The sequence below is a fragment of the Fundulus heteroclitus genome, chromosome 23 (genome assembly GCF_011125445.2).
Source record: "Fundulus heteroclitus isolate FHET01 chromosome 23, MU-UCD_Fhet_4.1, whole genome shotgun sequence".
NCBI classification, from domain to species: Eukaryota; Metazoa; Chordata; class Actinopteri; order Cyprinodontiformes; family Fundulidae; genus Fundulus; species Fundulus heteroclitus.
The window spans coordinates 30,735,320-30,755,824 of record NC_046383.1 but is presented as its reverse complement, the minus strand read 5'-3'; the positions used below and the strand labels follow the sequence as shown (position 1 = coordinate 30,755,824).

Sequence of the window (20,505 nt, the reverse complement as noted above, 5' to 3'; positions counted from 1 at the left end):
CCATAACCGAATCAGTCACGCGGGATCATTCCAAACGGCCGGTTTCCAAATGTCTAAATACCGGCTCGTCTGGGTCTCTCTTTCCTCCGTCAGGCCAAAGAGTCTGAGCTGGCAGTGATCTGCACCCTCCTCGAGGACCCCAGCCTGTGCTCCCAGACCTTCAGAGAGTGGAAGCAGTGGCACGGCGAGCTCTACGCGGACATCTGCCAGCTCAGCCCCGGCACCAACGGCCAGGACGAGCTCTCCCCGATGGGGGCGCCTCTCATGACCCACACACACTCCTTCATCGAGACACACGTGTGAGGCCGAGGGCGACACACACACACACACACCCGCACCCACTCTTAGCCACTCACGCGGCGCTGATCGGGCCGAGAGTTTCCCATTCGCCGACCACGACTCCGAGCACGCTCTCTCACGCGAAGGCAGGGACAGACATTGTAAGATGTGTAAATATCACAGAGGGGAACGGTCTGAGAGGAGCGTGGATGGACTTTTGATAATCATGAGGACCCTCCCCCACACAGGGTGCCTATTGCATGCCTGAACAGAAAGCATTACTCTTCCTTTGTCTATGGAACTCACACAAAGTCCACGTGCTTGTCGAGCAAAACAGGAAAAAAAAAAAGGAGACTTTGAGCCCATGTTTGTTTCTTTGTTTTCTGTTACTTCTTGTTGACGTCAGGAGACAGGGGGGAGCTATGTAGCAGCAATACAGAGGAGAAACCTTTTCACCACAGCACTGTACTTTTCTACTGATGAACTTTGCACCCAGAGCCACCAGTTCTCCCCCTTTCTCTAAATGTTCTTTTCTTCTCATGGCATATCTCGTTTTATTTACAGGGAAATCACTGTTATTTCGGGCCGATCTCTTGGGGAAATGCGAGAGCGGAAGCTTTGGTGTCCAGACAGACCGTGAGAGGTAGCCGTCGCTTTTTAGCCGTTTCTCTGGGAACTCGTGAAATTAAGCATCGAGCAACAACTGTGCCAGCCACAGCCACACTCCTTTAAACTGTGAAGTGTTCAGACGTCCTGCAGAAGGAAGCTCCTCTGTTTTGAATGCAATCCCCTCCGCACCCTTCCGATTTCTTTTCCCTCTCCCAGTATAGTTCCCAAAGACTTGTGTAAATGTGTATACTGCTGTGTATACTGATGTAAATGTTTGAGTTCCACTACCACTGTGATACGCTTTCTAGAGGTAGCGGAGAGAAGATGGCGTGTTTCTCTTAGTGTGGGTGCAAGGCTATTTTGTTTCTTTGGGTGGGGGGGGGGGGGGGTTCCCACTTAATGCAAGAGCAAAGGAGATCTCTTTTCAAAGAAGTCACTCACTACAAAGAATGCACTTTCTATATCTCCGTATCTCATCGGCTGCATCTCACAGGGTCTCCGTCTCATCGGCCTCCCTCCCATTGCTGTTCAGATATCAGGTAAATGCATTTGCCGTCTCATTTTCTAAAGATTTGTGTACAGTCTACAGATATATTTAAACATAGGAGAATATATAAATCTATTTACATTTTGTGTCATAGATATAATGTAAACTAAGATGTATTCTATGCCAAGGTTTTTGCAGTGCCCCTGCCCCCGCCCCCGCCCATTCCCCCTCTTGACACTGTAGATGCAGGTTGCTCGGCAGCGGTTTCACTTGTTCCAGTCACAGCTAATCCTTCTCGTGGCGATGGATGTCGTGAGGAAAGATCTTGGACTGGTTAGAATGGACAGGGTAAAATACTGTGGATTAATTTCTTTTCCTTTTAGTTGTTAGTCTTGTAGCGCATGATACATGCAAAAACGTCCTTAAGGAGTTTTTTTTATAACATATATTTTAACTTTTTTAAAGTCTTCTTTTTTTCATTGCAAAGAGTTTAAAGACACAGACTGTACCACAACTGAGAGTGATTTTTTTTTTTTTTGTTAATTCAGCAGTTAAACTGAACGTTTCAGCTTGTTGTTTTTGTATTTTTTCTTTGGTTCGTGTATAGTGTCTTCTGAAAGTATTCACACCCCTTAAACGTATTCACATTAACACCACAAACTTTAATGCATTATATTAGGATTTTATGTGACAGACAAACACAAAGTAAAGAGAAAATGGTTTATGCTTTTCATTTTTTTTCTTCTTCTTACAAATAAAATCTGAAAAATGTGGCGTGCATTTGTGTCCATCCCGTCCAAGTCCATATTTTGTAGAACGACTCCAGCTCTACTGGGATTTGTCTCCACCAGAACCTGACATTAGTATTTTTGCCGGTTCTTCTTCGCAATATTGGTCAAGCTGGGACAGCATTAAAGGAGATCTTTTGTGGACATGAGCAGTTCGAGTCACAGTTTCTAAACTGGATTTAGGGCTGGGCTTGATGCTGCCACCACGATTACATTTGATGGTGGGGCGCTTTTTGTGTACCACACATAGTGTCTTAAACGATAGACAATAAACTTCTATTTTGGTCCCACCTGAAGAGAGAAGCTTTGTGCCGTAATCGGCTTGTGGCGAACATTGAATTTAATTAATTATTTTTGTCATCAACAGCCTTTTGTCTCTCATTCTTCCTAACAAAAGGCTAGATTTGTTGAGTGCATGACTAGTAGTTGTGCTGTCGACAGATTCAACCCACCTGAGCTGTGGTGCTCCTCCACAGTCACCATGGGCCTCTTGGCTGCTTCTTTGATTAATGCTCACCTTGCCTGGCCTTTTAGTAAAGGTGGACCACCATGTCTTGGTAGGTTTGCAGCTCTGCTTTCATTTTGGCTGATTGAACAGGACTCTGTGGGACATTCCAATTGTTGGACAGTATTGTACACCCTGACTCTGCTTTAAGCATCTCCAAAACTTTTCTGTTGACATGTCTGCCGGCGTTCCTTGCTCTTTATGAGGCATTTTGCTCCTCATTTTTTCTCCAGCGAACTTCTAAGACCGGCTTGGGCTATTTAGGGTTGTCAGGGCAAAGGAAGCTAAACACAAGCGTGTGCCTCACTTTTCACATTTTATTCATAAGATAGTTTCTCAACCGTGTAACATTTTTTGCTTAAACTTTGGGCTACTTGAGTTGGCCAAGTCCATAAAATCCCAGCAAAGCACATTGAATGCATGCTATTTTTCACAGTGTCAAATATACTGTATGCACAGATACAGTATAGGGAGGTCCATGGGGTGTTATTACTTTTGCAAGGCACTTTAAAAAGACTGAAACATGTACAAAAGCTTTCTGTGAGTAGAGACATTAGTGCGGTTACCTATTCCCTCCGAGGAAGTGGCAGGTGCTGGCCGGTGACAGACTACTGCACTAAAATGGTCTGTATGAATCATTTCATCTGCAACATCAGGCCAAGGACTCAACAGTGCCCTCCAGTGTCCCCGACTCTAATGTGTAGCACCCGCTGCATCCAGCTCTCTATGTTCTCATGTTGGTCCTGAGTGGATTTTTCATCACGTCACACCGAAAGCGTAAATATCAAACACATCCACGGCTCATGTTTTCCAACGGCTAATTTCAAGAGTGCCACAAAGAAACCTAATGATGCAAGCACTTTCCCCCGTGCCTCCCCAAACCCTCTCTTTTGGACAGCAAAAGTCTCACCACCCCAGTGTTCCCCACACACACGTCTGCGGCTGTCGAAGAGCTACAATGCAGTTCCGTGCTCTCCGCCTCGCCGTATGAAGCGGTGGTCTTCTAGCTCCAGCTCCTGCTCCCACGCGGAGGTGACGTACTGTAGGTCAAGAAGTTCCGAGAGTATTTAATTTGTAGACACCGACCGTGTTATCCCTGCCAGATCTTTTTTTTTTTGTGTGTGTGTGTGTGCGTGCAGACCTGCAGAAACAGGCTGGGGGGGAAAAAAGGGAGATTCCACTGTGTGTTCTTTCAGGGGTGTACACCTCATGGTACATTGCACAGGTGTGTAAGATGTAAGTTGCACTGCGACATTAAAAAAAAGGAACATATTGCTCTTTTTCAAGGATAATATTAGCTTACTGTTATTCTGTACATTAAACTGACTAAAGATGATATTAAAAAGAAAGAAAATGACATTTATTCTTCCTAAAGTAGCCTTTTTTGATTTCATATATATGAAAGTATATAAATATATATAAATAAATATATATATATTACAAAAAATACAGATTGTAAACCTAAGTTGTTAAACTTTGACTTCAATAAACTGAATCCTCTGCACTACGAGCTGCCCTTTCTTTCTGTGTCCTGATGAATACGTTTCTATTGTTGGATCAGTTTCCCTATAAGGTCAATGGAAAAGTAACACATAAACATTATTCTGTTTAAAAAATTATGCTCGTGCTTCCTATAGGTTCATAATACATATTTGATGTGTTTATTTTTGTCCATTTTCATAATGATGGCTTACAGCTGATGAAAACCAACGCATACATGATATATCCTAAGACCAATAGAAAATAATTCCTTATTTCTGCCCAGTATATGCACTCATCTTATGTCAGGGCTCCTTGTGCATGAATTGCTGGATCAATGCTATGTGGCATGGACACAATCAGCCGGTGGTTCTGCAGAGGTTCACCATGCCCAGGTTGCTTTAACAGCAGACTTCAGCTTGTTTTCGCTGATGCCTCAAGTATCTCTTATCTTCTTCTTGACAATACCCAATATATTCTCTGGTTTTGGTTTTGGTCAAGTGAATTAGCTAGATGATATCACCTTGCTTGGACCTAAAGAGGAACTTAAAAGTATTTATCTTTGGTCACATTGATTAGTGCAGCAATGTCTTCACAGATCTGCCCAAAATGTCAATCAGACAGCTGCAGCTTATCCAGAACTCTGCTGCTCATGTTCTCACTAAAACCAGGAAGGTAGAGCACATCACCCCAGGTCTAAAGTCCTTACACTGGCTCCCTGTAGATCAGAGAATAGACTTTCAAATACGTTAAAATACTTCTGTTAGTAAAGACCTATTGTTGCCGTATCACCCTCCAGACCACTCAGATCTTCTGGTTCTGGTCTTCTCTGCATACCAGAACCAGAACCAAACACGGAGAATCATCTTTCAGCTCCTATGCTCCACAAATCTGGAACAACTTTACAGAAAACTGCAAATCAGCCAAAACACTGAGTTCCTTTAACTGAGTCCCCCCCCCCCCACATTGGGTTATTGTGCTGAATTTTCACCATAGAATGACACGAAAGTATAAGTAAGTTTTTTTATCTAGTTTTCTTGCCATTAGCTTAGATGTGCTTTTTTAAACACCCTTTTCCACAAATATCAGTATCCCTTAGAAGAAAATGGAATAATCCTTTTGTTGCAGTTGTACAGTTTTCTTTATTTGAAAACGTAATAGAAATAAAATGGTGGTGAAAACAGATTTCCTATTGTTACCTTTAAATAAAAAACGATACGTTTAGTTTTATTTTTGAGCGCAAAAATGGCCTTTTGGATAATAAAGGCTGCAGAACCCTTTGCTCAACTAACTAATGAAATCGCTCTGTGTGTAAATAATGTAGATCTTGTCGGGGTTTTACTTTCTGAATTTAATTGCTGAAATTAATGACGTCTCCTGAATCCTATTATGATTCACTGAGGTGCATAGAAATCCCAGCTACATCGGCGCCCTGCGACATCCTGTGCTGGAACGCGAAGATTTCTGAGCCGGCCTGCAGCTGCAGCCTCTGCCCGTTAGATGGCGGTAGCTGACTGTTTCAAAGCAGCGCAGGTTCCGCCGGGACGAAGAAGAGGGAGGATCGCTCGCTGTCATGGCAGCCAAGGTGAAAGTTTAACGTGCTCTATTTAGAAGTTTTTGGTGGTTTACCCGGGTATTTTCGCTGAATGCATGTGTCATCTGCCGCAGTCATTTTGGTTAGCGTTATATAAGTGGCTGCCACCTCTCAGCTGTCGGCGCTGCGCTGCAAACTCCCATTCTAACCGAGTTTGGCTTAGAAGTCTCGGTTTAGGCGGACTAATCTAACATTAGAGCCTTCTCAGACATCCCTGGCAGCTCCTAAACCTCGATATTTGTCTGAGCCGACGTTATGTCCCGTTTTACGTACACGTGGTAGCACTCTGGGCAGCTATGACAATATCGGTGCTTGTGCTATCTGGCTAAAAACAGCTGTTCCCCCCTTTTATTGTGTGCCGCTCTGTGACGTCATGGCTCGGAATTAACTCAAATGTGTTTACTGTTTAGATTAGGGCGCTTTATCTTTAAATCCAATGAAGGAGATCCCGACGGATCACACAGGTTGCATCTTAGTAAACCTGAGAGACGAGATGCTAACCTGCCAAATATTTTCCTGCAGGCATGATCCGTTTTTAAATGCGCTGCGCTTATAACATTTTAAAGATGCAAAAGCAGAATGATTGCAGACTATGTTCTCACTTACTGATTATTATTTTTTTTCCTTTGGGGGCGGGGATCAGAACTTACACAACTTTTAGTAATTTTGTATGTACATAGTGCATGCAGCTTACGACGGTGTAATAAGATTGCAGGTGGAATAAGATAACATTACAATATAAAGTGCAGCAGTGATCAGAATGTAACAATGCAGCAGAAAAACTGTGCAGAAGAATGTTTATGGTGCAAAAATAGTGGTGCAAAAGGCATTAATATGAAAAAGTTCAGTGCAGTGCAAAATGATATGGCGTGAAAATACAGTAAACATTCAGTTGTGTACTATTTAAGTGGGTTATAAAAGGAGAGAATCAGTGTTCTCTTAAAAGACTCATTATCTGTAATGAATGCGTCCGTGCCAGTGCACTTGCATAATTGCAGGTGTGTGTGACACACGCGTATATTTTAAGATGAAGAAAAAGCAACATGTTTCCCTGCTGCTGGTAAAAAAATAACCGATGGCGTTAAAACGGCATCACCGTGTTCGGATTGGGATGTGTGAACTCTCTTTGTTTAAATGTTGCCAGTACGCCAGTGTATGTGGGGAACGGGCCTCACTGCGTTTCTCTGCACTCCTAAACAGTCAGACACTTTCTCTTGTTTATGAGCCCTATAATGGCAGGAGCTGTAGGTTATAAAAAAAAATAAAAAATGTCTGTAGCCTTTCAAACTATTGTTCCTTGGTAATGATGCACTTCTACGTTTGCTGACGCAGTTCCTTGGAAGAAGAAGGCGTACAAACAAGGGGGCTGATGATGCGCTTTTTGGGTTTAAAGCAGTGTTGCACATCCTTCTGAATGTCATCCACATTCAAACCTCCTGATTTATACCTCGCAGCAAACGCCTTTGGAGCTTCTGTTCCCCCCCCCCCCCCCCCCCCTTTGGTATATATTTAGATGTTTTTGTTGTCGCGCAAACGTTACGCAGCAGAAAGAGAAGGCGCTCCTGATTGAAGCGGCTGCTTTCGTTCCGCAGCTGACCTAGAAAACACCCACAAAGGGCGAAACCGGCCTGCAGTTACGAAGGATGTGTCGATTGATCAAAGTTTGCCGGTTGTTTTGATGTTTTCGTCTTCGCGCAAGCATTTTACACAGTAAAGGCGGTTTCCATGGAGTAGCCGTGAAGTTCAAAGCAGGGAGGGGGTTTTTATGGATTCGTGCTGAAACTTAAAGCACGTCCGTCCAGTCACGGTCAAGCTTTGTGCACCAAGAAATGTATGGCTCACGCGGGACCCTTTGAGCCATGCTTAGGGGCATTATTTGACAGTGTTTCATTATGAGCATTCAGCTGAATCTTTTGGTTGTTGAAAAGTAGCAGGACATGTTTGGTTTTTAACAAAAGCTCCTAGAGAAGCAAAAATGTCTAATATGGCATCTAAATTGTGGTTGTCATCTGTCATGGGTTGGATTGAAACCCACTGAGCATGTGCAGAGTGTTGGTGCTGTAGCCGGCTTTTGATTGGAGAGAATATCTGTGCCCCTCTGCCACAGAAGCCCCCGAGCACCCCCCCCCCCTTCCTTTTCCTCTGAGACATCAGATTAGCCGGCTGTCTTTCAGTGATTTCTGTCACCAGAGAACCAAGAACCATCAGTCCATTTTCTAATACGTCTATCCCTTGTGGGGTCGCGAGGGGTGCTGGTGCCCATACCAGAGGACCACTGCCTTTAAAAATGTTTTTCCTGTTCTTCTGTCCCTCTCCAGGTGGTGATGGTGGCCGTCCCAACGGTGCTGGGAATAGCCTCCGTCCGTGTATACAGGGTGAAGGAAGCGCCCACAGACGGGCTGGTTTCTCGAGACGTGGTACGTCTTTCCCGCAACGCTTCCAAAATGGGGGGGTTGGGGGGGGGGGTATTGTTCCAACTCGCCCTTATCGTGCCCCTCTCTGCATCTCTCCAGCTGAACATCTACACGCCGCTCTCGGGGGCTGCTTCGCCTCAGCTTGCTCCAGAGAGCCCAGGATTCATCGAGAGAGGGTTGACTGTCACCAGAGAGAGCGTTTCGCCGTTGGTCCAGGCCGTGAAGGTATTTCGGGTTTTTTGCAGGTTCTTTGTGTGGCGGCGCGTCCCAGCAAAGTTTTGGAACAAGCCGCGCAGCGCTTTGAGTGCCAGAACAAGCGTTAGATGGAGCTCAGATAGACGGGAGCCTCCTATCTTGCACCTGCAGCCTTGGTTCTTTAGCCTTGATTTTGTTTTTGTTCCTCTTGCTTTGCGGTTAGAGCGCCATCCCACGAAGCTGCAAATGCTAAGTGCAGGTATGACACTTGCAGAGCAGATCAGGAGTTTGACAGGAAATACCGTTCTTTTTGTTGTTCACTTCATGCCTGTGGCGTTAGCAGCGCCGAGATCTGACAGTCTGATTCTGTGAAAGACTTGAAAACACCCAGACATTGACTAATATAAGTCTGTTTCAATGCTACATTCTTGGTGGCCTTTTCATAGTGGTTTAAGATCTGTTCTTTTCTCCATACAGGGTGCCTGTGTCTCTATAAAAAGGGGAAGTGTTAATCTTTACCACGCTGGAGAGGGTAAGTTACCGGCAGGTGCACAATGCTTAAATTAACACACAAAATATTTGAGCCCCCCTGCTGCCTGTAAGGTTTACTGGCAGTATCTGAATTGGTTTAGCTATTTGAAATAAATAAAACGGTTAAAATATATATTTTTTTTTTATTATGTTTGAAATATATGAACAAAACAAATTTATCAGAAATGTGACAACTGCACTCTGAGGCATCCCCCCCGCACTTCTGCAAGCCAGGTGTGTACACACGGGCACACCTGATGCAACCAATAACGCGCTTCACTTGCTGCATCAAGGGTGCGTGAGATGGAAGGCCTCAAATACCTGAACTGCTGAACGATGAGGCTGCATTACCTTTTAAAAATATGGCTAAGGCAGAGGACGCGTCCAAAAGGCTGAGGAGGGATAATTGCAATCCATCCATCCATTTTCCTTTTACTCGCTTTTCCATGCGGGCGGGTCTGGTGCATATCTGCAGTGGTCACTGGTGGAGAGACGGGGTACACCCTGGACAGGTCGCCAGTCCATCACATGGCAACAGTTGCATTGCAAAGACTATAAAAAGTTTTTTAAATGCACCAATCTTTGTTTTTTTCCCATCCAATCCGATACCTGCACAGAGCATATCGGCCCATGTCCGATACCGAGCCAGTACTAGCGTTGAATGTACAAACTGTAAATCTTGCCATGTTTGTGGTGTTGAATTTACCGACTTTATCGCCACCCTTCGCATTTTTCACGTAGCAAGTTTCATGTTGCAGCCGGACTTGTTGGCGTGTCAAATTTGAAATGTTTCCAAATAAGCTCGGCTCGGTCTGGCGCTGGCTCCATGTTGCTCTGTGTTTGCTCATCACTAGCTGCAGTGCGTGCTCTGGGCGATGACGTAACCGGCACTGCAAACATAGAATTGAAGTCACTAGATCGGTGTAACTGTATTGCGTTGTATGATATTAATAAAAAAAAAGAAATGGCTTAATCGGTGTCATTAATCCAAAATCGGATCCAGCTAATTATTCAATATTAGAGCCGATATACAATCCAGGTATCGGATCAGTGCATCACAATAAAAAAATATACAAAAACAAAGGAAAAACCCAGAATGTTCTCAGAGTTACAGTTACAAGCATAACTTGTACGTTTTAAACGGTCAGTAGCTACACCACCTGGACGTGGCAGCAGGAGGAAGCCGTCAACGGCTGTCATCAGGTTCTGTTGGAGGCAAGTGCTCAAAAAGCTTGACTGACTTAAAATGACCGGTACCTCCAGCAAGACTTGGTGTTTTTCCGCATTAGGACACATACTAATCGCAGTGTTGAGCTGGTTAAATCTTTCCGGATTTATTTGTTTTTGGGAACCAGCGGCTTGTTTGTATATCTTTTTCAGTCAACGCTAATTTCCAGTGAGGCTGAATAACTTATGCGCAACTGTGTGTTGGTGTTCGGGAATAGCTTACTGGAGCTCATTTTTAATCAGGAAAAGCAGATTTTTTTTCTTAAGGCCTGCTACTAATTCAGTATATTACCACAATGTTGGAGAGAGCAGGTGTACGGCTGTTCCTCAGAATGTCACTAACCTGTTTTCAATCTTCTGTCTCCTCTTTTCTAGATGTGTATTACTACGTGATAGACCCTCCTCCAGATTTTCTACCCAGGTTTGGCACCATCACCATGGCTGGCCTGCTGGGCATGTTCTTGGCACGCAAAGGTACGGTGCTCCTCTGTTTCTGTACCACAAGTACTAAAATGAGTATATTAAGGGAAGTGGTGGCTAAGTGCTTATAGCAGGGAGCTTGTGTCCTGGTAAGGCTGCAAGTTCCCCCGCTTCCATTCCCACAGACTGCCACTCTGGCTCCCTGAGCAAGGTCCTTAGCTCCAGAATGCACCGCACAGCTGCAACTCACTGCTGCCTAGGATATGGGTTAAATACAGAGGACACATTGCATTGGAATGTATGCTGCAATGACAAATAAAAATGATTATTATCAGTAGTTTTCATTTGGTTGAAAAGCTTTTATAATTTTTTCATATTTGGCCTCATCAAAAATGAGCACCAGTCAGAGAACAGCTAGTGGATCCTCATTGATACCGGTTAACATCCAGGGAATTTATGCTGAGGTTTTGGACTCTTATTGTCCACCTGAACAATAAACTGCACTGGACTCATAACACAGACACTCTTTACTGGAAGGGTCAGAGCAGACTCTACCTGCTGAGGAGGCTGTGGTCATTTTGAGTGCAAGGGGCGCTCCTGAAGACCTTTGACTCTGTGGTGGCATCAGCCATCTTCTATGGTGTGGTTTGTTGGAGCAGCAGCTTATCTGCAGCTGAGAGGAAGCGGCTAGATAAACTCATTAAGAGGGCCAGTTCTGCTCTGGGATGTCCCAGGACCCAGTGCAGGTGGTGGGAGACAGAAGGACTGTAAGAAAAATGACATCACTAATGGACAATGTCTCCCACCCCATGCATGGAGCTGTTGCAGAGCTGGAGAGCTCCTTCAGTGACAGACTGCTGCATCCCAGATGCTCTAAGGAGCGATTCCTCAGGTCCTTCCTCCCAGCTGCTGTTTGACTTTATAATATCTACTGCTCATAAAAAACTGTGTTTTGAACGTGCTAATGGTTGCACGGGTTCTGAATTACTACTTCTCAGATGCAAATGTCCATTCACACTTTAGCTTCTCTCTGGGGTGTTTAATAATTTGTGTGATATTTTTTCCCTCTCAAAGTTCATTCTCTACTTTACAGCTTAATTTTAATGAGCTTTTTAAAATTCAGATTAATCTGGTGTTTAACTCTGTCTACGTGTTTCTTCCACTGTTTTGGTCAAATTACCCCATCATGGGACGGAAAGGTATTGAGTATAAAAACCGATTAAAAAAAAAGATGTAGATTTCCAGTCTTTTTTTATTTTCCATTATTTAGAAGATAAAGGTCTGATTTCTCTATAACAAAGTTTGTTTTCAACATCACTTTGTATACAAATGACAACTTTTATCTATTTCCTAGGGCATTAAGTTATTGTCAAAGTCGCTGAGCAGTTTTGTTTTGTCAGGATCTTCTGAAAACCCAACATAACCACACTCAGTCAAACCAAGAAGGTTTTTTTTAGGCCTCATTACATTTTCCCTCGTGGTCTAGTTTACCCAACAAACCATAGAGACTGCAACATTTTCTAAGAAAAGTACAAGAGATCGGGAGATTGTGTTTTTAAAAAATCTGTTTTATTAAGAAGCGATCCAGAGTAGAGCTGATCCAGGCTGGCGGGTCACAAAAAGATAAAAACTTCCCATTTACCTGATTGCTAAATTAGAGGTCAGCTTCCACATAGCGCTGTGTTGTCATTTATTTAAACATACTGATGATAAAATCTGACTCTAAATGTTGAGAGTGTTAGAAGAATTGAGTCTGGATAAGTTTGGAAGTTTTAAAATGGAAAATGTTTGGAAATCCTGGACAGTATTATTGCATTTCAGAGAAATCCAGAATAAAATCATTTATGTATTCTGAGAGTTTGTAGCCATGGAAAAGGCTTCCAGGCTTTGTTTTTCAGTAGTTTCCAGATCTGGATCAGAAGGGACTTTTCAGTGTTTTCTGTACTGATCAAAGCAGCTATTCATTTTTCAGCTCAAACTATTGAAGACAGAAGCAGTTATTAAACTATACTTCACAGGATTAAAACAGGCTTTTTCTCCCATAACTTTTTTTTTTTTTTTTTTTTTTTTCTACCAAAGTGAACTCCTAGAGTAGGAGCTGATTCTTAAATGCTCCTTCACAGCCAGAGAGCCACCTCGGAGCTTCACTTAAATCGTCTTTTCCAGGAGATGCCCTACCCTCCTCCTTTTCTATTCTGCTTTTCTACAAAGAACAAAGAAACAGATCTAAAGCCTGTTTAAAACAACAGTGTGTTTATGACCAGCGTTCTCAACCTCTGGTTGTAATATTTATGAACAAAGGAGTTATCCAAATAGAAACAGTATGTGGATGTGACTATCAGTTATTAAATCATTTACAGAAATTTTTTTTGTCCAAACGGAGCCCTAAATCCATCCATCCAGCGCTCATCGGCTCAGAGGTGGGCTCAGATGTGAGGTCAGTAGGTCATCACAGGGCAGCACAGAGATCCAAATGTGAAACTAGGTTGGGCTATTTATACATGGAGCTAACAACAGTTTAGATAATTTTCAGTCTCATTAAAGGCGGCATCAGCCCTGATGAAAGTAGTTCTTTGTTCTTTCAGTCCTAAAGCTGGAAAGACTGAGATTTTGTTATGCAGCCGCTTTCACAATAACAGTGGCTGTGGTAAATAATGATTCGTTAGCTTGTATCATATTTCCTAACCTTATCAAACTAGTCATACCCCTCAAACGCTTTTACGTTCTGTCCCATTTTGAACACAAACCTCAATAATTAAAATTTAGAATTTTTTTTGATAGACCAATACAAAGTAGTGTTATGAGTTGGAAGAAAAATTGTGCATTGTTTTTTGCGTTATTCTTTTTTTAAATCTTTTTACAAACGCAAATCTGGGGCTTCCAGATCAATTCAGCCTCCTTGTAATCCGACACCTACGCCCTCAGAGAAACACGGCAGCAGTAGGATTATGCTGTGGTGACGCTTTGCTTCAGTAGGGACAAGAAGATGGCTCACCGTTGATGTGAAGCTGGATGGAGACGAAAACGAGGCAATCCTGCAAAGTCACACCTGTCGGAAGCTGTGAGAGACTCGAGACTAAGACGGAGGTTACATCCCAGCAGGACAGTAACTCTAGTCAGAGCTGCGGTGGTTTGGATCAAAGCTTCTTTGGCCTAGTCAAAGCCTAGGCCTGAATCCATGCAAAGGAGAGTAGGCAGATTTTCTATGTTGTAGATGAGCAAAGCAGGCGGAAACATGGGGGATCTTCAAGCGTTGACTTGGGTGAATGCAGAGGCACACCGCACCTTTCAGATTTGTGTTCGTAACGTGATAAAATGTGAAAACACGAGGGGTAGAGATACTTTTTTATCTAAAGACTCTTAAGATGCTAAAAGATTTAGAGAATTAAGATCTAAAGCCTTATTTGCATTGTTCTCCTCCTAATATTCAGCCAGAGGGGCCTCACGGTGTTAACCCCAGAGTTGTATCCCCAGCTTGATTTCACTCCTGGATTTAATGCGGCTTTGAAAAAGTGACTCTTTCTCATCATCCATCATCGCAGTTGCGTTTCTGATCAGAAGAGAAGTCGATCCCTGAGGTTCACGTCAGCACAGCCGCCGGATGTGTTTCTAATTTAGCATTCGTCGTTGTTTTAATTTCTTCTGAGGAAAGCCGTTTGAACTAGAGAGTAGTTTGAATGTAAATTTCTGGCTTTGCTGGAGTTTCCATCGCTGAAAGGTGTCCAACACACCGGCTGCTTTCAGACAGGATGTGAGGAGGAAGGCTGTGGAAAAACAAGGTGTTAAACTTTTACACCGCTTTGCTGCACTGGGTCACAAGTGCATCACGCGTCACGAAGCTTTTTAGAAATCAGCGGCAGATCGCCGTGTACCTCATCAGATTGCTCTTTGTGTGTTTAAGGTTCTCGTTTCAAGAGGGTGGCGGTTCCTCTGGGCCTTATGAGTGCTGGGGCATCAGTGTGCTACCCGGCCCAGGCGGTGTCCGTACTTAAGGTAACGCTTTGTTTTGTTGCTTTTCTTTTTGTCGGGCTGAGACGTGGTTGACGGCATTTTCAGATGCAATGCCTCTGCTGTGCTTCGTTTTTGTGAAGGTGACGGGGAAGAAGGCGTACGCCGCAGGGCAGTGGAGCAGCGCCGCTGCATCGTCACTGCTCGCCACCAAGAAAGCAGCAGCCGCCGCACCGCCGCAGGTGATAAGTCCTCCTCGTGACTAAACATGTGCATCTGAGTTTGTTGAAGCCGTTTTAGTTCGCGTGACTAACTAGAAACTCCACCTTTTAAAGGGACGGCTCCCTTCCCACTGGTTGAGCTCCCTTCCTCAGATGTTGCTCAGAAAAAAAAAGTCCCCTGTGTGTCATCATCCTGCTGCGGTTTCAGATTCCACTTCCTGGACCTGACCTTTGGCCTTTTACAAAAACTGTTGTTAGTTTTTGGGATCTGCTCTTGGTGCTTATACATCAGTTATTTTCTGTTCTCAAATCTAATTAAAATGTATAATTTTACTCTTGAGCCCCCCTATTTCCCCCTGTTAGTTTTTAACATCTATAGTGTTAAAACTACAGTGTTTAAATTATAAACCGACCACATTATTGGTTCATAAAACTGTTCCGTGAAAACATTAAAACACATGTATTCAAAATTGCACTTTTTCTATGGTTATGTAGGCAATTAATTTTGTGAATATGTTCTATATTGTTGCTACAATAACTTGTAGTCACATGTAGCTGTTGGTATATTTGCCCTAATGCTTAACCGCTTATGCTACTACGGAACTATCTTTTAAGTCTCAAAGGGTTCGTTTCAATGTATTTTTTGTTTTCTTTTAAAATCTTCTCCGTTGCATTTGCATTAAACTTGATCAGTAACTGAAAGGTGAACCTCCTTTCTGTCATCGGCGCTGGAACCTGCTCCGTCGTCTCATACCCCCAGTTGTGACGCAGGTGGCTGCTCATAGAGCCAGGTTCTGCTGGAGGTTCTTTCCTGTTGAACTGGGTTCTTTCCTCTCCACCATCCCCACGTGCATGCTTATAATGGCCAGGCGTTACAAAGTTAACAGTTTTGTTGTATTTAGGAGGGATGGGAGCAAATTTAGATGATCCTTTTTTCCCAGTTGACAGAATAAACTGAGCTTGGCTACGTTTATAACTAGCATCAAAAGTGGAATGAATTGAATTTGAATCCGTATGATTAGATTGAACTATTTGTGTATATGAATTGGATCGGGTTGTTTTGTAAAGCAGCTTTGATTCAGCCTGATCAAATCAAATGACATTCCTGGATGACTTTAATAAAGCCCCAAATGTGTGTTTTTTTTTTTTTTTTTATACAATATTTTAGGTTCATGCCTCAGGTGGTCCTATAGACAAATCCTTTTAACTCTGCTGGGAGCTAATGTGGTGCATCGTTTTTTAGTGTCGTTAACAGCTTTTTTCTGTAAGCCTGTGACATAAATGGCCAAAAATGTTGGCTCCTGATGTAAACTCCTGACATTTCCCTCCTGGATCTTCAATCTCAGCCTTCTCCAGAAGCAGACGCAGAGTCTGCGGTGACTGAGGAGGCCTCAGCCAACACTTCCACATCAGACACCTCCTCTAAGAGCTCTGCCGGTTTGGAGAGAGGAGCGGAATCGGCCGAGCCGGTGTCTATTTCTGACGAGCAGGTTGTCACTGTCACAACAGAGGAAGAGCTACCAGCCGCGCCTGCAGGAGCATCTCCAACGGAGACGGGCACCGCTATTACAGGTATTGATCTCCGTCTCCTCCTGTGTCTGTTTCCGTCTGTTTGCTCCACTCAGTCGCACAGGAGCCCCCGCTGGCAGCGGTAATGTTTTCCTTTTTCTCTCTCTCCCCGTCCAGGTCCGCCGGCAGATGGGGAGCCAGCACAAACAGAGCCGTCTCGTCCCTCCGAAGGAGCGGCTGAGGGCCAGAAGGCCTCCGACGGAAAACGAGCCTCAGACGGTGTTTCCTTTGACGCGACGCCAGCCGATCCGTCGGCGAGCTCGGAACTGGAGCGCGTCCAGGACGGGTCTGCTGCAGCCATCACCGCAGATGAGCCTGCAGCTTCCCCGTCAGGTTAGGAAGGACTAAGCTCTTACTCCTGTTGTGAAATTCAAAAACCTCTGCCTTCAGGTTTAATGGCATCAGTGAGTTTTACCAAAGCAGCCACCAAGCTTCTATCGACGTGTGAACCGTGCAAAAAGACCCATTCATTATGTTTGTTGCAAATGTAAAGGCGCATATAGAGTTGTTAATCTCTGCATCCTGCGCTCTACCTGTTGTTGAATCAGTCGCTGAAGCGGTGTCAGCCGAGGAGCAATCACTTCCTGCTGTCAAGGAGACGGCATCCTCACCCCCCGCCGGGCTGCCACCTCCACAGGAGCCCGCAGCAGGAAACAGAAAAGGTACTCTTAGCCCCTCCGATTTGGCTCTATCGCAGAAATGACATCAAACAAAGACGTGTTTTTTCTCTTTAGTTTTGTCTAGCAGAGATGCCTCTTAAACTTTGTCCTGTTTTGTTCCGTTCCCGCGTCAGTCTTCAGGGCCTTCTGGGATTTTATGTTCTAGACGGACACAAAGTGATTGTGCAGTGCGAGGAAAAGGACACGTCCTATCAATGAACAAAAATATGGAGATCGAAATCTTAAAAAGTCTTGAACATTTGTGAACATTAACTTTTTAAGTCTTACCACAGTTTCTCAACTTGTTCTAGGTCTGGACTTAGACTGGGCCATTCTAACAGACTAAAGTGTTTAAGTCTAAGCCCTTTCATTGTAGCTCTGGCTTAGGGCCGGGCGATAAATCGATTTAGTCCATTAATTCGATTTTACAATTTATTAAGATAAATTTTTTTGGAAAATGTGGATTTTATTTTGCCAATGCGCTCATTGGACTTCCATGAAGAGAATAAAATGCAATGCTGAATATGTGTTTAGGAAAATATATTGTCAAATTTTTTTTGTACCATAAGATGAGGAACTTTAATTTATTTACTTACTTTTTAAAAGTTAGTTTGAAGTTACACAAGTGAAGCCTGTTCGTAGCTTATTGTATAAAACCACCAGCAGCAAACGTTTAGAAATATTTTCATTGTTTACAACAGCAGGGCCGCCATCTTGTTTTACAAGCCTGTTTCACAGCTTGTATTTAGCTGCACTTTGAATTCAGGTCAACTCCCAGACAAGATGCGTGAAATAAGAGCTTTTAAAATAACAAAGTTTATAAAATAATTTCTTTAATTTCTCTTTGTAGAATTAAAAGGAGGGAAAAAAAATCAATCGCATTTAATCGCATTCAGTCTAATGGAATCAGAGAATTATTTATTTTTTCACATCGCCCAGCCTTATTCTGGCTGTATGGGTAGCGCTGCTGCCCTGCTGCAACGGCAACATCTGGGCTAGTCTCAAGCCTTTCTCAGCCGCCAGCAGGCTTTCTTTAGGATCGTCTAAAACCTGACTCCATGTCGCCAGCTCTGATCAGCTTCCGAGGTGTTTGCTAGTGAAAAGCGTTGCCACGTAATTTTTCTGCCACCTCCACTGTTGTTGTAGTTTTCTTTCACACATACATGTGGGTGGCGGTGGCGTAGCGGTTAGAGAGCCGGGCGCTTGCATCTTGGGGAGGCCTCAAAAGTCAGCAGTTCAACACTGTCACTCTGGGCCCTTGAGAAAAAGCTTTGGTCACTGATTGCACCCTGTGTACCTTTAAGTGTTGGCAGCACACTGCTCCATGAGGGATGGGAATTGTTTTATGGTTGTCTCGCCACTCTTCCATGAAGACCAGGATTGTAGTTGTCCTGTTAAGTGATTTCCCCACCTGAGCAGTGGATTTCTGCAGCTCCTCTAAAGGAGCCTCCTGGCTGCTTCTCTCCTTAATGCTTTTTTGTTTACTCTCTAGGTGAAATCTGAAGGCCCCGGCTTTCATGTGGACCTGTGAGAGCAAAGCGGGTTGAATACAAATGGCTGCCACACTCCTCAGATTTTTATTTGTAAAAGATTGTGAAAGCAATGTGTCCTTTTCCTTCCACTCAACAATTATACTGTAGTTTGTAAGTCTGATGCATAAAGCTCCCAAAACGATATATATATATATATATATATAGATAGATGTTTGTTATAAGGTAAGAAAAAATGAAGAAGTTCAAGGTTCAGGGTTCTGTATTTCCTTTCTGAAGAAAACAGGAAGCTTTCGTGATCTCTAAGAATCCCCTCAGCCATTTTCACCACAGAAATCGTAGCGCTCCATTTTCTGACACATGCTTTCGTTTGCCGTGTACGCCGGCAATAACAAATGATCAAAACAGCCGTTCCCCTCTCTGATTGGTTTAGAAATCCAGATCTTAGCTCAACTTCTGTTTAGTCCAAAACTCCTTATTAACTGCATTAAGTCATAAAGGCGTAGACTTATGACAAACTTGAGCTTATTTCTCAGTACGTGTACCCGTCTGGGGTAGCTTTAGCGCTTTTGTTTGCGTTTAGCTACGTCTCAGTGACACGGAGGACATATTTGCTGTGTCAGAGTTCAGGGGCTGCATCCCCCCCCGAACTCTGACACTGATTCGTTATTTGAATCAAAGTGTTACGAGCGATCATCGGCAGCATTAGCGACACGATTTGCTTAGTCATGTGCGATGAGAGATAAGATAGCAGGATGCTGTGGGTTGATTCCTCTATGTTTAGCTCTTCTCAGAATATTGGCTGATTTCAGTTTATCGTCTCAGAAGGTTTCAGCAGTATTTCTGTGCTTGTGGCTGAAATTGTCCATCATTTCCCGTGTTCCCCTCCAGAGGGCTCTGGTTTCAAGCCAGACCCCACTCTCATGGACTTCGGCCAGTCCAGCCCTGAAGATGAGGACCTGTACAGCACACGCAGCTGAGGAGGAACCTCATTCCCACACCGCTGTCTCACATCTCGCCCTCACTTCCAGGACTCTGCAAGCAAGCGCTCTCAGAGAGATTTTCATCAACGTTTCCACTCTCATTTTCTTTTTTCTTTTTTTTGTCTGCCCACATTTCCACAGAAAACATCCTGGCAAGTTAGCATTGGCGTTGCATTGTAATGAATTTTCGGTACATATTCAAAAGAAACCTGGAAAAACAACACCACAAACACCCACAATAACAGAAGAATTAGCAGAAGTCGACTTGTTTTCGTCACTTGAAATCTTTTTCCGCTGTCAAATATGCATAGTGCCGTTATTTATTGTAATCTAGTCAACTTTGTTGATAATTTAAATATCCTTCTCGGACGCGCTGATGAGGACTACAAGGAGGACTTGTGCTGCTCCGTTTTGTTAGTTCAGTAAATGTCTTTACTTGTTGGTTAAAGAACCCAGAATAAATCTTTATTTTTTGTGAACTCATGTTGGATCGTGTCATATTTTAAATCCATTAAAAACATGAATGACTCTGCATGCATTTAACAGACTTTTGGACGCGCTAAAAGCTTCTGTGGTTTTAGGCAAACAAATGCGGTCCAGACTTGCCGTAACTGCACAGAAATGCTCACTTGTTGCACTGGATTTTCGTCGTCCTTTAAAAAAAAACTGTCTACTTGAGTACATTTCTTCTACGTTCTCTAATCTTTCATAGAGGCCAGCATAACGTTAGACTTATAGCAGTTCTGTCCATGATGAATGCATTTTTCCTCCTGTCAAGGGTCCATTCTTTACCAGATGGTTGGACAAGAGACAGATCCAGAGGTCTGCACAGTTTTTGGTGTCTAGATTCAATTAGGTGCTTCATTTATGTTTGGCTAGGTATTTCCTGGTATGTTCTATCCTCCCAGGAGGTTTTAGACTTTATAACCATCGCTGCTCCCAGCAAACTTATTCTCAGCAAATAAGTTTACACCCCTGCTGTTTTTTGCAAGTTTTTTTTTTCTATTTTTTGTTGTTGCTATTTTCTATGCACAATCATGTATGCACATTTTGTACACCCTATACATTTCCATATTTCATTTAATTGAGTATGCTAAGTTTAACATG

The 20,505-nt window shown here is 43.5% G+C and overlaps 2 protein-coding genes across 3 annotated transcripts in view; both read left to right on the top strand.

The window, feature by feature from the left end:
- Positions 1-2,067, top strand: part of si:ch211-26b3.4 (connector enhancer of kinase suppressor of ras 2) — a gene marked incomplete at its 5' end in the record, with an annotated part of 68,833 nt that extends 66,766 nt beyond the window's left edge. The window contains 1 exon segment of the mRNA XM_036126903.1: positions 94-2,067. Coding sequence (XP_035982796.1) covers positions 94-303 — 210 coding nt within the window.
- A 3,529-nt stretch (positions 2,068-5,596) lies between these two features.
- Positions 5,597-19,881, top strand: apool (apolipoprotein O-like). Of its 2 annotated transcripts, none has more exons than XM_036127312.1 (11): positions 5,597-5,732; positions 8,060-8,155; positions 8,255-8,380; positions 8,828-8,882; positions 10,484-10,582; positions 14,430-14,521; positions 14,620-14,718; positions 16,044-16,269; positions 16,384-16,599; positions 16,815-16,928; positions 19,307-19,881. In XM_036127312.1, exons 1-11 carry the CDS (start codon positions 5,721-5,723, stop codon positions 19,393-19,395), a joined length of 1,224 nt encoding a protein of 407 aa, XP_035983205.1. In that variant the 5' UTR covers positions 5,597-5,720; the 3' UTR covers positions 19,396-19,881. The 2 variants fall into 2 exon arrangements, with proteins under 2 accessions (XP_035983205.1, XP_035983204.1); XM_036127311.1 differs by having other exon boundaries at positions 8,060-8,158.
- The last annotated feature ends 624 nt before the right edge of the window (positions 19,882-20,505 follow it).